Source organism: Colossoma macropomum, unplaced genomic scaffold (assembly GCF_904425465.1).
Source record: "Colossoma macropomum unplaced genomic scaffold, Colossoma_macropomum, whole genome shotgun sequence".
Taxonomy (NCBI): Eukaryota; Metazoa; Chordata; class Actinopteri; order Characiformes; family Serrasalmidae; genus Colossoma; species Colossoma macropomum.
Genome location: NW_023494789.1, coordinates 21,932,287 through 21,948,805, shown reverse-complemented (window position 1 = coordinate 21,948,805; position 16,519 = coordinate 21,932,287). Strand labels below are relative to the sequence as shown.

The 16,519-nt window shown below is 40.2% G+C and overlaps 1 protein-coding gene across 6 annotated transcripts in view; it reads right to left on the bottom strand.

Annotated features, from left to right (window-relative positions):
- col18a1b (collagen type XVIII alpha 1 chain b) overlaps positions 1 to 16,519 on the bottom strand; it is a 77,024-nt gene that overhangs the window by 34,527 nt on the left and 25,978 nt on the right. For 4 of the 6 annotated variants that reach the window (XM_036570565.1, XM_036570566.1, XM_036570568.1 and 1 more), the window contains exons 1-5: positions 11,658 to 12,079; positions 4,423 to 4,964; positions 1,646 to 1,732; positions 1,375 to 1,422; positions 1,122 to 1,215 (exon numbers count right to left, since the gene is read on the bottom strand). In XM_036570565.1, the coding sequence (XP_036426458.1) occupies positions 1,122 to 1,215; positions 1,375 to 1,422; positions 1,646 to 1,732; positions 4,423 to 4,964; positions 11,658 to 12,078 (1,192 nt within the window). In that variant the 5' untranslated portion in view covers position 12,079. Of the gene's footprint in view, positions 1 to 1,121; positions 1,216 to 1,374; positions 1,423 to 1,645; positions 1,733 to 4,422; positions 4,965 to 11,657; positions 12,080 to 12,176; positions 12,658 to 16,519 lie in introns of those variants that run through there. The other 2 variants (XM_036570569.1, XM_036570570.1) reach the window with 2 other exon arrangements.

Sequence of the window (16,519 nt, the reverse complement as noted above, 5' to 3'; positions counted from 1 at the left end):
GTCTACTGTCAAAAGTCACTAAATTTAGCTCAAAAGCAGTGTTTTGTTTCTAAATTTCTAGATTTTAGCACCACATCTGATGACTTCAACTTAAACGTAGTGATAGCATTTCAGAAATCAGCACCCATTAACAATTGACAACAAAATAACAACAACAAATCAATTTAGAAAAACTGATAAAATAAAAAAGAACCCTTAAAGCTACATATACTGAAAACAAACCAAGTTCTGGGGGACCAGGGATGATGCGTATCTGCAAAATGCCATTCCAACCAAGTAACCAAATAAGTAATCAATTGTTTGAAGATGCCATCTGAAATCAGATGTGCTTCTGCTTGATTGGAATAAAAACCTGCAGCCACAACAGCCCTTCGTGGATAAGGCTCTTTCTTCTGAGGTGCAGTGGTCACTAGCTCTGGTCCTGGAGATCTACCTACCTGCAGAGTCCAGCTCCAACCACAATCTGCCATACCTACACTCTTAAAAAAGATGGTTCTTCAAGGGTTCTTTAGTCAAAGAAGATGGTTCTATATAGAACCCTGAACACTCAAAGAACCCTTTGCATGATTGAAGGGTTATTTGCCTCATGAAAGGGTTCTTCAGATAGATGGACAATATGCTGGGTTCTGTATAGCACCAGAAAGGGTTCCACTATTGTTAAAGGCCAAAGAACCCTTTCTGTTACTATATAGAACCCTTTTTGCTAAGAGTGCACTCCATCTTATTAACTTCAGAAGTTCTTGATTGGCTGGATTAGAGGCTTTTATGTTAAGTGGGGTGGGATGTGGGTGGGAAGGCATAGCACACAGATGCAGATTGAAACTGAACTCGGCAGGAAAGTAAATGTCTAGGAGGAGGGTTGATGAGCACTACTGTAGTGTAAGTCAGGGTTTGCCAGATGTACACACAAAAAGCTGGTGGGGTTGCAGGTTTCTATTCACACTTGAAATACATGTGTGTCCACTTGTTTAATCAGCTGGTCTTCAAAACAACTGATTACTTATATGAGGTGTGCTCCTGCTTGTTTGGAATGAAAACTTACAGCCACACTGATGCTTGGCGGATAAGATTGGTGACCCTTGGTGAATAAGGCTTGTGACCCTTAGTGTAAATGATCTCACCTGTTCCTTCCATAATATCATAGGTGTCCAACTGGGATTTTCCAGATGTGAAAACCGAAGGTAGGGGCAGAGGTGGAAGCATGAAGGAAGGCTCCTAAAATGAATGCACAATGAAGGTTAGTAGTTGACTTATAGGAGTAGATATTTTAATTATTGTGGTACATTGTGTAGCTCATTATTTAAGAGTATAAATAAGTTTAGATTATTAGAATTAAAGAGTAACCTAAAATAGGTTTTGTTCAGGATTACTTACTCTAGTTCTATCTATATCTGGATGCAACCCACTCCCACTCCCTGAATTCTGGAGTCAAAATGAAGAAAGAAATAAACAAGAATTCAGTCATTGCATTTTAATCATGTGCATTTAAGAACAACAACTAGAAGTGGTACCTTTAGAATGCTGAAAGGAATATATAACTTAAGCAAACACATCCAAAATTTCCCAAACGACCTAAACTGAAACTGGAGTACATTCATTATATTAAGGAATACATGGAAACATTGTTGTCAAATATATTCCTTACATAATCCTCGTCGTCATCTTCGGGTTCATGACAACGGTGTTCAGCTGCCCTTGGGTTTCCCACAACTCTCAGTTCTGAGATTATGCCCTAAGAAACACACACACACACACAAGATCTTTTTAATGACAATACAGTGCATTTAAAGTGATGATGTAGCCAAAAAAATACATTTGCAAAATTTTATCTTAACCTGTTGGGTGTCTGAAGCTTTTTTAGTTTTGCTGGAGAAGTAATAGAAGCCTAACAAGTAATAGAAGCCTATATGCTGCAAACTGCACAAAACTAATTGGACATTGTATATATCAGTGGTCACCAGCTCCTGGAGATGGAGTTTCCTGGAGGATTTAGTTCCAACCTACATCGAAAACGCAGCCTCCTCCTTTCCTCACACTGACGTATCTGATCCAGTCAATCAAAGACTTTGATTCAAGAAGTTAATTAGCTGGAGCACATGTGGCAGAATGTGGTTGGGGCTAGACTCTGCTGGAAGGTAAATATCAAGACCAGGGCTGGTGACCGGTGGTGGACATTGTGCAAACTACATGCCTACATCACCACAGACTTGCCTCAAGCAGCTTCAAGTTTCCAGAGTTTCCCCACACATAGGTTATACTTTGACAGAGCGCCCAAGTATATGGACCCCCATTTAAGTTTATTCTGATCCATTTAAAAAATGTTAAGCATTTTTATTAATCCCAAAAAACACAACTACCGCTAAACAAATGCAGCTAAGGATGGGGGAGGGGAAGATTTCGAGAGAGATTGAAAAAGACAGTGGGAGAGCGAGAAAGAGTGAAGGAGACAGTGGGAGATTGAGAGAGAGTGAAGGAGACAGCAGGAGAGCCAGCAGCAACAGCAGCACTTCCATAAAGTTAGTTAGTTACTACATGTAACTACTGAAGGGATGCACATTATCTCCTGTAATCAAATTTGAATGTTTTTAATATATAATATTTTGCGTAAGGATATATTTTTTTCCCCCCCTAGGAATAATAGTTCTTTGGCCTTTCTGTGAGAGGAGATAAGGCTTGTTTATGCTCATCTCAAATATATCCTACCAGAACTGGGTATTTCTATCATTGTATAACTGGGTGAAAGGCAACCATTTGGTAACCTTCAAGGCCTCAGGCCTGACTGAGAGCGACTCTTGCTGATGTCATTAAGACGCACATGAAGGACACTATCTTTGCTGACTGAATCTCACCAATGACACAGTGTTTTGTCTCTGAACCAACCAAAGTCTGCATTATAATAGTTGTGATTTTTAATATAATGAATCAGCAATTGTATATATTGCTTGTCTAACTTATATGTAATTTGCATAAAGCTATAACTGCTTTGACCAAGTCTGTTTTATAGGGGAAAGACACCTGCAGGCACTCTCACCCCCACCACACACACACACTCTCTCTCTCTCTCTCTCTCTCTCTTCTTTGAGTTTTAGCCTGCTGATTTTCTTTAAGCTTTTGTCTGGGTTCAGCCTTCGCGTGAGGTTATGTGTGTTTGTGTGAACATGTTAACTTGTCGAAATTATTTTTCTGGATTTTTGTCCATGCTTTTAATTATGTTTCCTTCTTCACGTTCCTGTAATCCTGAAAAACATTTTTAATATGAAATTTTATAATCTATTTTACTTTTGAAGTCCAATGAGTGGTCTTCTCATTTTAGTTTTTAGGGTATATCACAATTATGAATGGCAAAAAGACATTAGACATTAATTAAGACTAAGTGAAAATGTCTTAGTGTTGTTAATATTTGTATGTAACTGACATACTTATATAGTCTTATAAATGACATTGCTGAAGTTTCATTTTACGGTTCATGAATATGCAATATAAGGTGGATTATGATTTACAACAACTACTATCATGTGCAACATCAAATAAGTATAATTAGGAAACAGAGATTAGGGAGCAGTGTAAATATTTTTATGCACTACTCAGTGCACAGCGTACACTGTGTGGAAAAAGAAGTATGCAGATAACTGCATTTAACTTCTTTCTGCAGGCCCCCTATTCCACCAGCACAATGAAAATTGATGTGAATATGTCCCTGTACCCCTGTTATCAGATTAACTAAGACACTGTTGTCTCTGTGTGTGAAATGGTGTGACTGTGTTGAGCTGCTAGTGAGCAATGAGGAGTGAACTGAGAGAACCCTCTGCTGTGAAAGCAATTCACACCTCTCCATAAAGATGGGTCAAGTTTAAACGGACAGCACAACTGTCGCTTTCTTAATACCAAAAAATCATGTACAACTGTCACGATAAAAATAGCATTTGAACACAATATAAACACTTTCATTTCACACTGTTGTTATGTTAAAGATGGGCAGATGTACATAGAAGTTGCAGTCATCTTGATGCTCAAATTTTATACAAACTTTTGTCCATTTTTATAGATAACAGTGTGCCATATAGTGTCATGAGCCACTTTTTGAGACTATTTAATGATTCGCTGAAGAATAAGCTTCCATTAATTATCAGCTACTTTAGCCTCACAGCTCTAGAACAAAATTAAAGAAGTATACTTCAGACACCAAACATATCTTCACTGGTTATATACATCTGGAGAAATAGGAACATTTAATTAGATCAAATGAGATATTTGGTTAAATTATAACTGTAACATAACTTTATTTTGACCAAAATTATTTGCATTTGTAAAGTCAGATGTTCAAAGCTCTGTGCAGGGCCAAAATTTTTGGCTGAACTACTTCTTTAAGAATAAACTTGGACAAAAAAGGTCAGCAGTTATATGAAAGAGTGCAGAACTAACCTTGTACTTGTCTGGGTCAGCAGTTCCACCATGTCCAACAAAGATTCCAGCACCTAAGTCCAGCTCTATGTCATCTGAGGAGCGCTCAAAGGTCACCACTTTGGGTTCTGAGTAACACTCCTCATAGAAAGATACCTGGTTGAGGTTTACAGCTAAGGAGAAGCGACTCCAGTCATCAGGATTATAGGGCACGGCAAAGCTGGCAACTTCTACTGATTCATCTGCACCTGGTTCAGTGTAGTAGAACTTAACCTTCCTGGTGCTGCCCTCAACAGCCGACAACTTCACCCCCACATACATGAGCTTCTGGTCGGAGTCTGTGATGGCAAAGAGGACCCCTGCATCTTGTGATGTGGGCTTGAGCTGGAAGATCAGGGAGAAGTCCCGGTAGAAGTGGCTGGGCAGGTGGGTTCGTGCAAGCTGTCCAGTGCTGGATTCTTCTCCGAACAGGTAAGCAGGGTTGCCATCAGGGCCATCTACACGCGTGATGTCTTTGGATGGTGGGCTTCCAATTAACTGCAGCAAAGACACTCCATATTCCTCTGCAAACGTAGACAACACAGGCAATCACTAAGTTAACAATGAGCAGTTAAAACAGTTCAGAAAGACTTATAACATGAACATCACTGCTACAAACATAATTCAGATACTGTCAACACAATAGACACTGCATTCAATTCAGTTTGCTTTGTTAGTGCTTCAGTAGAAATTATTCATGAGACCTTCTATATCCAAGATTATAAGAGAATATTATTCTTACCAGCACTACCTGTGCATATCTAAGCATTTTATGGCAGTTTAAAACTGTAGTTGAGACGTAACAAACGCCCATACTCTTCAGTAGTAATTGCGTGTGTGTTTTGCACTCATCCCTTTTCAGTTCTCAGCATGTACCAGTATGAATCCCATGCTGGTCTATTCTGGTTTATAGGTCTGCTGCTGGTTTAGCAGAATCCAAAACAAGTGTAAGGTGGCATTTGTAGCCTGTATCTGCACTACAGTAACAATAGCATGAACAAAGCTGGGTAAAATATAGGCTCAATCTCGATTGCTTACTACTTGCATTAAATGTCAAAATAATTTAAATTCAGTCACAGCTGCACAACATCCTATCTAACAGTCAGGGCATTATTGGATTTATAAGCCATGATTTCATGTCCTGTGCAGCACAGTATAGGGAGTAAGGAAGCCAAAAGAGATTCAAATGATAACAGGGCAGTATTTTGTCTGTACCTATTTTGTCTCTAAACTGAATGGCTTCACCCATAGAAAGAAACTTAATACTAAGTAGTACTGATCTAAGAAAGACAGTGAGTGGTTTCAGCATTAAACACACCGAGCTAATCTACAAATATGAAGTCATAAAAATATATGCTTGCAGGGTACACATCCAGCAGTTTTGTCAAACATAATGCAATGTACACATGTATGACAGTGGCATGCATGCGTGGTGCAAACTGGGCAGGGGGCGCAGATCAGGTAGTGATACCAAGGGATTTGCGTTGTGTGATGTATTTGCAAAATGCATGCTGGGTACTGAAGTGAGATAAGACTGATGAATGACATATGATAATATAAAATCATTAATAAGACAGAAGGTTATAATGCTTCGTTACAGAATACTATGTAACACCACCAATAACATATTAAAACCTGCCCTTATAAGATTTATCTATCAAAGCCATTTCTCATCATAGTCAAGGAAAAATTTGCCAATAAAGCTAAAACAGGGCATTTACACATCACTTTGTATGTCGTTAGGCTCTAAGAACTGCAAAGGGTAAGCCCCAGTTATTTGACAGAGAATGGCCCAAACAAGTTCCCAAGGTCTATTCTGCCACCACTCAATGCTGTGGGAAAAAAAGGATAGCTGCATGGTCTAAAAAAAAAAAAATGACCAGGCACCTCATGGGGACATATGACAGAACATACATAAACATTCCACTGCCTCTGAGGATTGAAATTGACACAAGATTTATTAAGGATTATTTCCATTTCCACAAAAAGCATAAGACGAATAGTGAGCTGCGGCTCAGAAAAGGCTGTAAAGTGTATGTCCCAAGAGGTCCAGGCTAATATTAGCAGGCTGATTATGTGAAATTTTGCTGGGTTTATACAGTCTGCGGCTGTGTGTGAGCATGAAGTGAAAACAAAATTTTAATTGGTACTAGGATGTGGGAACAACACAATTTATCTCAGCAGACTATAAACTGACTATAAAGAGACTGAGTTATGCATCTGGCTCTTACAATCTGATGGAACTTCACTCACAGCTGGCCTTTTATACTGCAGTTGTTTCACTGCCACAGAAAAGATTTCTGTGTAAACCACCACTGCACACCATTACTAGAGTTCAACAGAGTGCGACATTGTTTGATTTTAGCTCTTACAGAGTTGACTTATCGCCATCCACAGAGACTTGAATTTGTCTTAAACATTAGGATCACTAACACTTTGTTCACTTAGCAGAGCAAATCCGATTTATGATTGCATTTGCTTACATAACCATTTTGGTTGTCATGGTAATGACACAGGCGTATGTAAGCTGTCTAGGCTGGGGCAAGCCAAAAGTATGGCTGCATCCAAAACTGTGTACTGCTGGTAGAAGCCAGATCCAGTTTAACTTCCTTAGCTATTTTTCCTGTTATATCAAAAACATGATTGCAAAATGCTACCGGGAACCCGTGATCAAGTTCTTATTGAACGGGAATGAAGGAACTGCTAAACTGCTAAAACTGAAAAATTAAACATTTAGTTTCTTTAAAATAGAAAGATGAATTCCAGTAAAAATAATTTTAAAAAACTTTAGTTTCAGTATCTTTCCTTTTTTCTACAGTAAACAGGTTTTGGGCAGTAGGCTGCTAGCATTACTGCTACTGAGTGCTGTGCTGATCAGCTCATTGGCTAAATGAAGCGGTTCCTGCTTGCTAGCATCATGAATGTACATAAAACACCGTTAGAAAGACCCATAACTGGAATTCAAAAGTGCTCAAAATATATCCACAGCATTGAAATATATTATGCTGTTCTTTGTTCAGTAAAACAAGTACCATTTTCTGTGTAAAAAAATGATTAAGCATTTATAAACAGCCCTTTTATTTCAGACTCAGAAGCGCCCTCTAGCATCTGACAAACCCCAAAGACATTACTGAGAGGCAATTCTCCTCACTACAAATTCTCTGCACATACTTTTGTTGTACTAGCCTTGTCAACATATGCACACTTGTGTTCTTGCTATGACAACCAATGTGGCCTATGATTTTGACACTGAATAAAGCAAAAGTCCAAACTGAGACATCAAACTGTGTCACATGACTGATCTGATCAGGTGGACCTGTTCAACCAGATTTTAAACCTCATATGAATAGGGCTTCAATCTGATTAAAAAAGTCATATTTCAGAATGAAGAAATTCTATCCTGCCTAAATCAAACCTGCTAAAAACTTAATTCTACTGCCTGCTTAAACAAACCCCAAATTCCCTATTTTGTGCTTGCATGCAGAGAAGCTAGGGATGCACATCAGCTGGCAGTAATGGGGTCCCAAGTGAACCAGTGCTTAGCAGCCTAACTGACTGTGGGAACGGGAAGTCCAGTTCCATCATTGTATTTCTAACTGCAGCGGCAACTCGGCAGCTTTTCCGCAGTGTGACATGATCCTCCATTCGCCATGGCTATCCAATCCTTCATTCACTTGGCCAACATTCGCTACGTTCCTGTGCTCTGCTGTCACAGGACTTCACACTGTTTCGGACACGAGGGATTACGAGAATACAAGTCTCCCATTATTTACTCCAGATGTGTCCACTCGTGCTTATGCTACCTCCCCACATACACTTGCACACAGTCCCTGAAGGCCCACCACCTGGAAGAGCACAGTGGAAGCAGAGCAACTGGAATGTGTATCCCCGTCCACTGATAGCTAGGAAGAGAGAGCAAGAGTCCATCATAGGGATGCTTAATAAAGTCCATTTCAGAAATATCCTACAACATGCTCAACCGCGTACTATGCCGAAATTAGCTGAACAGGTTGGAAAACCTACTGGACATCCATGAACCATACAAGATACAACCTGTTCTCGTGTTATAATTGCCTGTCCTCTCCATGGAAAATGTTCCATACAATGATGAGGTGAATTAATTAGTTTGATTATTTGTCCCCAATACTCCCACAAGTGGAGGGAATTCAGACAATATCTCAGCCAAACAAGTAGAAGACCTTCAGCATTGTATAAACAGTCCTTTAACACCATAGATATTAGCGTGCAATGTTTGCTTAATGAACGCTACAAAAAAAAAAAAAAGTCTGTAGTCTGTTATGTCTTGTTAGATCAAATATTATTAGCATTTCAATAATTGTAAAAATATTTTTGACTACATGCCAGACATTGTACTGTTTTACAATGATGTTTGCCTAAGATTTTGGACAGAAAAGTAAAAATTAATAAATATAACCAGTCTAATATGTTGCAGCAAACATTGCAGCAATCCACAGTTATTATGTCAGAAGCAAACTGACTTAAGTTATTCCAAAAAAGTACTTGACATCATGGCTATTGTTTATTTCTCCTTATTTGGAGATTTCCTAAACATGAAAATGTTATTTGCTTTCAAATGAAATGCATAAGAGAAGGCACCAAACTGCGCTGCCAGGGAGAAAAAAGAATGTCGTTGGAATGAGCTCTGTTATTGTTCAAGAGCATATCCAGTTGGTCAGGTAATTGTGGTTAAAATTCTTGTCTGAGGAGGTAATCGGAAGCTCTTGTGATCCAATACCTCTCAGGACCCTCAAGAGACCCTATTAAGATAATATGACCCTTCTGAGACAGGCTGAAGTTCAATGCTTTTCAAGAGATACGACCAGAAGTTACCCAAAGAGATGACCAGCTTGAGCCAGCTGTCACAGCTGAATGCATTCATTCAGCAGCAACCAAATCAGAAAGCTTCTAGTCTGTTAAATGCAGTCTGGGGTGCAGCTGAAACGCAACACACCACCATATAGTCAGTCAGTGAGCGACAATGAGGTGTTGCTGTGAATTAAGCATGACAGGAAAGGCCTGATGGTTTTATGATATGACTGCCCACATGGTTTTTGTTTTTGCAGTAGAAGTGCCTCTTTTGTGCTTTTGGGGGGATTGAAGCTGCTCCACCCCCTTGCACCAGCTCAGTAACACTTCAAAGCCAAAAAATCTTGGATGCCATTACAGGAATATTCACAATATGTCTGCTTTTCTAGACATGCAGCTTAGTGTTCTGCAGTTTTAGAGTGTTTCTGTGTATAGTTCTGTGCATCCTATGTATAGTAGATATTTGTGAAGAGATTAGATATAAAATTAGACACAGTTGCATAAGGAGGGGGAAAAATCAAAGGAATGAAAAATGGGAGCTTTCATTTTTGAGAGAGAGAGAGAGAGAGAGAGGAGACAAATAGTTTGGCCCCCCTGTGCTTGACGGTGGAGTCTATGGGTGTATATTTCCCTTACTGTGTTTGATTCTTCACGCTCAAAATCTACAGCAAAATGCTTCACTATCTGGGCCAGGCAACAGGATTAGTCATGCAAAATACCTCACATTCTGCTATGCCTAGCAAGAGCTTGTGTTACAGAGAACTTTTCCCATAATTGGAACCCTTTGGTAATGTGGGTACTTTTTATATGATGTGTGGACCACAGCACTAGATCAAGGCCAGCCTATCTTATATTTTCATCGTGCTAGCTTCAAAGCCAATCATTAATATGAAATATTGTAAAACCACACACAACTGAAACTCTGGACAGTGTGAATCCCTGCAAAACTGACATTACCAGCTGTCACCTAACAATGTACTCTTTCTTCATGAGCATGTCTGCAAAATGTAATTCATCATTTTACTGCTCATCATCAAGAAGGGAAAAAAGCTCTTCTGTGTCAAGTATGTAGGCGCTCTCTGAACCCCTTTCTGCTCCCTTGTCTGGTCACTCTAAGAGAAGGCCTTGTTGCTCCCAGCATGCACTGAAGCCTCTTGCCCTTTTTTCCCTGACAAGGGGCACAATAAGCAGCCTTTTCTGAGTGCCCACTCCGACTCTTCAGCACACAGGCCAGTGGTCTTCACAGCATCCCAGACTACTCCATTGTTCACATCCACTCACTCCCTCTCAGGAAAAGCGACGAATTCTTGCCAGAGGAATGAAGACAAGTGACAACAGATTCCCACATATGAAACACATTCAATGAATGAGCTGATGGCTGTGCATGACAAGAATGTTGCCATGACTCAAACTGCCCAGATCCCCTCACAGTGCACTAGGTGCACAGCATCACATCAAGTGTGGGTTGGCCTGCCCTGAAACAACCTTATATGCTTCTGTTCAGATAGCCTACAGACCAAAAAAGAAGTTTGAGTCAGGTGAAAGGCTAATTCCAGCCTGGTGCACCAGTTCATGTAACATACAATATGATGTCAGTCTTTTATCTGACACTAAAACATGCTTGTCCTCTTGGGGGAAAATGATTATTGTGGGAAACTCATGTTAAAAGAGATAACATGTCTTCAGATGATATATCATAGCAGAGGAACGGAAATGGCACTTCGGCAAAGGAAACAAGGCCCCTTCCCCTGATTGCTGTCTATTCTATGATTTACCTACTACGTTCAGGTTTTCCAAAGCCTGACAACTACAATAGCCTACTCTCAAATGTCATGCACCTAAATCAATATCAATAAGGTTAACCCCCTAAGCATTCTGGCGTGGTGAATTCAGGCACAGACTAAATTTATGACGTGCTATGATTTGTTCATTTTTCCAGGTGCTTTTCATTGCTTTAAGTTGGTGTACTACACTTCAGAGCATTTACATCAGCACAGAAATAGTAGACAGTGGCCCATTTAAGATACTGCTTTGAATATCTCTTCTAAAAATGTATGATTAGAACATTTTGTGATCAAGCTGAAAACATGTTTAGCGAGACAATGTAGCATGCAAGCAAATCATTTTTGACTGAACTACAAGAGCCATGCATGCATAGACCTCATGCCACAGCACATGCAGTGGTGCATGACCAAACTCCTTGCCTGTGTCTCTGTTCTGGTGCATGTCAGTCTGAGCCCTGGCAAAGCATAGGCAGAGCAGAGCAACAGCTGGGCCTCTTGCAGCAGCAACAGGCACCTTAACAAACAACACACACCAACGAGACAGGCGTCAACAGTTCAAAATGCATCTTGGCTCATGGATGCATTTCAACTAAGACCCTGTTTTACCTTTGAGGTTGCTAACAACCACGCATGGCTGGCCAAGGTTTTCTCCCTCAGGGAGGGTGTGGCAGGCCACAGGCAGGCCCATCTCCTGTAAGGCTGTCCAGCAGCTGTCCATCAGAACTTCACAGAAGCTGCGGCAGGGTAACGGGGCCACCAAGGCCTTGTCCAAGGGATGGTGGCACTGTGGCGTCAGCAGCAGGCAAAAAAACCATTCCACCCCATGGTGGCAGCCTGACCGCAGAAACCATGCCCATTCGTGCAGCACAGCTATGACCTCCTCTGACCTGGTGTGATTCAGAAAGTTGGGCAAAAAGAAACCCCCAGTGCCACCAGAAGAGCAGAAGGGCCAATCAGAACCCCTTGACAAGCACTTAGGGGAGTCCACTGGTATTGGCTTTGTTGTTCTTTCCTGATCCACATCCATAGTGGACTCTGTGCCTAACCATGATTGAGTACCATTACCTGAGGATTCTCTGCTACCTGAATCAGAATCTAATGTCTCCAATAAAGACTTGGCATTACCCATGCTGACATTGCTCTGCGTCGTAGGGATTCCAGCTGTGGTCTCTGTGGCAACTGTGGTTGCATTAACAGTCGGGTCCTGGTCCCAGTTCTCCACAAACGTCCGAATCCCATTGGCAACATTGAGGATCTCTGCCCCAACTTCAGATATGTCCTCTTCCTTCAAGGCTTTTCCACTGGTATTACCCTCTTTTTCCACCTGTGGGGGCTCTGTAGTGGGGGGATTGGGTATCCAAAACCAAGCATTGAGGGGAGCCACATATAGCAAAAGGAGGGCCAAGCCCTTCCACACTCTCATCTCTGATTCTGCACCAGTCCTTTCAGCATGTAAGTCATTCAGAACCTGTTTGCAGGAGCTCTATGCAACCTCGAAACCTACAATGGCTGTGGAAATGCTGATCTTCTCTCCCCTCAACAATGAGAAAGAGAGAGAGAGGAGGAAGAAGGCGGACTTAGTGCCCAGTTCCCACCCTCCACGTATCACTCCTCCAAATGCTGGGCTGTGTCACTGAGTTGATGAGTATGTCCCTATAGACTGAGTCTGCACTGAGAACACAGATGTGCATAGTCTCCTGCAGACCTTCCAAACGCTTCCTCCTGGCAGAGCATTTGCAAATATTTTCGAAGTTAAATCTCCCACGAGTCATTCACTTTGCCGCTTGGCATTTTTACTTAAGCAACTTTATATATCTTGTACAATGAAGTAAACAACTTAGTACTGGGAACTGCCACAGCTGTAAACCATTACTCTTACTTGTTGTTAGCAAAACAAAGCAATTTACCGAACACAACCTTTGATTTCTATTCTTGACTGAACGACAGACTGATCCTGGTGCAAATAAGCTGCACTACAGGCTATATGGTTCTATCTAAGTAAATTATCCTCCTATACTTCATGCAAGGGTCCACCATTCAATCACAATTAGCTGAATTTATTAATTAACCTGGCAAGAGAGACAAGCTGAATATAATTTGCAATTAATGATTAATGGAATTAATAAACATCAAAATCTTTACCAAAACATACAAAAACCTACTTTGCAAATGCTCTTTGACAGCACCCCAGCTAAACAGGTTCTAAGGAAAGATGAAATAATTTAGTAAGGTTGCACAGAATAAAGCAAATTTTATATGTACAGGTCAATTTTGTATATTTATGTTGCTATATATTGTGACTGTGAGAATGTGTGGCCATAGTGATATCAGTATTTTATTACTTTATCCTAAAAGTGATTTGAATACATGTTAATATTTGTAATCGTGTGTTTTCATTGAAAGTTTTGATGTACATGAACAGGTACGCCTGGGTATCAAAAACAAGCATTCAGTGACCATGTTTCCGGAAAGGGCCACATGTAGTTTATTTTGCCATTACAGCCAATGGCAAAAGTTTGAAAAACTGAAATATTGACAGAACACTCTGCTTACAGCTACGGTCAGCAGATCGCTGCTGCAAGTGGTGGAAATTCCATTGCAGCTCCATTGCAATGGAATATCTGGTTTACCATCTACATGTGAACACAGCATTAGGGTCAGAGTTACTAATGTTTTACGCTGTCCCAAATCCTATTTAGGCATTAAAATGTGACTGCCACAATGTATTAAATAGACACAATGGCCATTTAGTGCCCATAATAAAATGAAAGGGGTGGTTGCTGCTCTTTTGTGCTTTTGCCATATTGCTTGGGAGTTTCCATCTCAAAGCACAAAATATTTTTATAATGAAGAAATTTTTATAATGAAGCACTTATTCAGATTTACTAGGACTGATAATAAATACTGACTGTGCATTATTTAACACCTGAGAAAAGCTTGTCATATTTTTGGCACTAGCATGGCTTCCATTGTTGGAGCTCAACAACAAAGAAAAACGGGAGTTTTTCAAACAGATTTCTTTTTGATGAAAAAAAAAAACATTTGCCTGACAGGGCACATTCTTACTTTTAGTAAAACAATGCTTTAAACTACTATTTCCTAAAACTCTGGGCATATTTTACAACACTCATCAAAGTGTCGTAGGTACAGAACTCACATTCAATGCATTAATTCAGCCTGAAAATGAACATGTTTTGAAATAGATAGTCAGAATAATTAGGCTACTTTTTCTTTTTCTTACTATGTCAAAATGTCTTATTTACTCAAAAATAATAACTTACTAATGCTCACATACTTTATCAACAGGTAATAAATAACTTTTTTGGACCATCCAAGACCGGTTAATCTGATGTAAAGCACAAAATAAAAATATTTTGATTTGTGCGCTCATTTGGATATTGAGGCTGCAGTGATATGAATACTCCAGAGGCGAATAAAAGGTTTACAAACAACATATTGTGCACCACTAGAAAGTAGAATCATGGGAAGTGTCTGATCCCACCACTCTCTTGGGAATTTAGGCCTAGTATAATATTAATCACTGGGGCCACAACTTCGCTGCTGCCAACACTAGTTAAACTTACTACTACAAATAAGCATAGTGCTCTGCATGAATGACTGTAAAACAAACACTCATACCCTCAGAAGCTGCTGTGAAAGTTAATGTAAAAAGAACCTCTTGACTTGCCGATAATGATTATTCATTATAATCATTATATTATATATAATACATTATATTATATATAATCATGTGTTTTCTACTTTTATGTCATTGCTTATATTTCACCCCTTTTTTTTAGTAAAGTATGACCCTTTGTCTCATGACCTTAAGATGATAACAACCACCCCCCATTATCTCTATTCATTTTCTCCTTCTACAACCCCTCCTTATCCCTCCTCAAACTCCTTTTCCTCCTCCTTTCTCCCCCTTAGTTTTCAATGTATATAAGGTCCTTCCAAAATATTCTTGTCAGACTGGACTGGAGACTGGACTGCTGATCAGACTGGTGACCAGACTAGACTGGTGACACACTGATGACCAAGCTGTGCCCGTGCATGATTGCCTGCATGCACGTGAATAAGACCAGACTCCTGATACTGCTGATTGACTGTTGATCGACCATGCTGTACCCATACTCTGTATGTGGAAATAAATTCCAGTCAACGCCGAAGCTCCAGTCTCCTTACTCTTTTTGCTGAATTTCTAACACACTGCTATAGGGCACAATAATGCATAGGGTCTTCACTTGCAGGAACTCACAGTGAACACAACAGTATTACACTGCAGCATCCTCCTACAGCAATATCAGATTTGCAGTCATTTGAGAAAACAAAAGGACAACCCTCATAGCTTTTCTATGATTCTGGGTGGATGTAAGAATTACAAACAAAACATCTATTCATGCAAAAGACGCTGCTTGGCATTGTTCTGAATGACAGACACACAGCAGCTGATAAAGTAGTCCATCTGATCTGGTGAACATTTCGACCCACATCTCTACAGCAGCTCATGACCTCATCAGGGCAAAGCATCTAATTGCAGAAGGATAGAATTCCCACCAACCGATTTGGACCATGCACGAACACAACACAGTGGAAAATCCCCTTCCTCAAATGCTCCGTCCAGCTGCCACTTCTCTGTGCCCAATCCAGTGGGTTAGTCCAGCTTTCTGACAATTACTCACTGTCCACCCTAACTGAGGCACAAATATGTTTTGCACACGCATGTATGCACATATACATGCTCATACTCCCACATGACACCAGAGGCCAGGGAGTAACCAGCTGTGGTTTACGGGCAGATAACTCTGTTTTCCCCCCACACAACCTCAGCCTGACCCCTACTCCCAGCCTCACTGACCACAGAGCACAAGCTGATATTATAGAATGACAGGACTGATCCAAACTGTGAGGCCCACATTTCAAAAGGAAGTTGTTTTGAACAATAAATTTGTAACCAGTGAAGACGTTAATCCCTTAAACCCTAGACCTGTTCTTCAGTTATTTAACTTAACACTTATTATGCAGGAACTACTAAGAAACTGTGTTTACTGTAGGGGCAGGCAATATGGCAAAAACATATCATGATGCTTCAAGACATTTTCATGATAAACAATATGCATCATGATATTTAGTTTAGTTTTTCTAAGACTTAAGTTAGAACAGATGAAATAGAACCTGTTGTGCCACACAGAGGTGGGAACAAGTCACTAAGTTGCAAGTAACTAAGTCTGTACTCTTGACACTCGAGTCCCGAGTCAAGTCCCAAGTCAAGGCAGTCGAGTCTCAAATCAAATCTCGAGTCAGTACAGGTGAGTCTCAAGTTGAGTTCCAAGTGCTAAATAAGTCAGTCTGCATTCTTTGGCTAATTTAAGGCCATTTCAACACTGAACATCAAAAATGATGGTAACAGCCTTTTAATGACAGCATGTTAGTAGGGTATAGCTGCATATACATTTTTTATACAT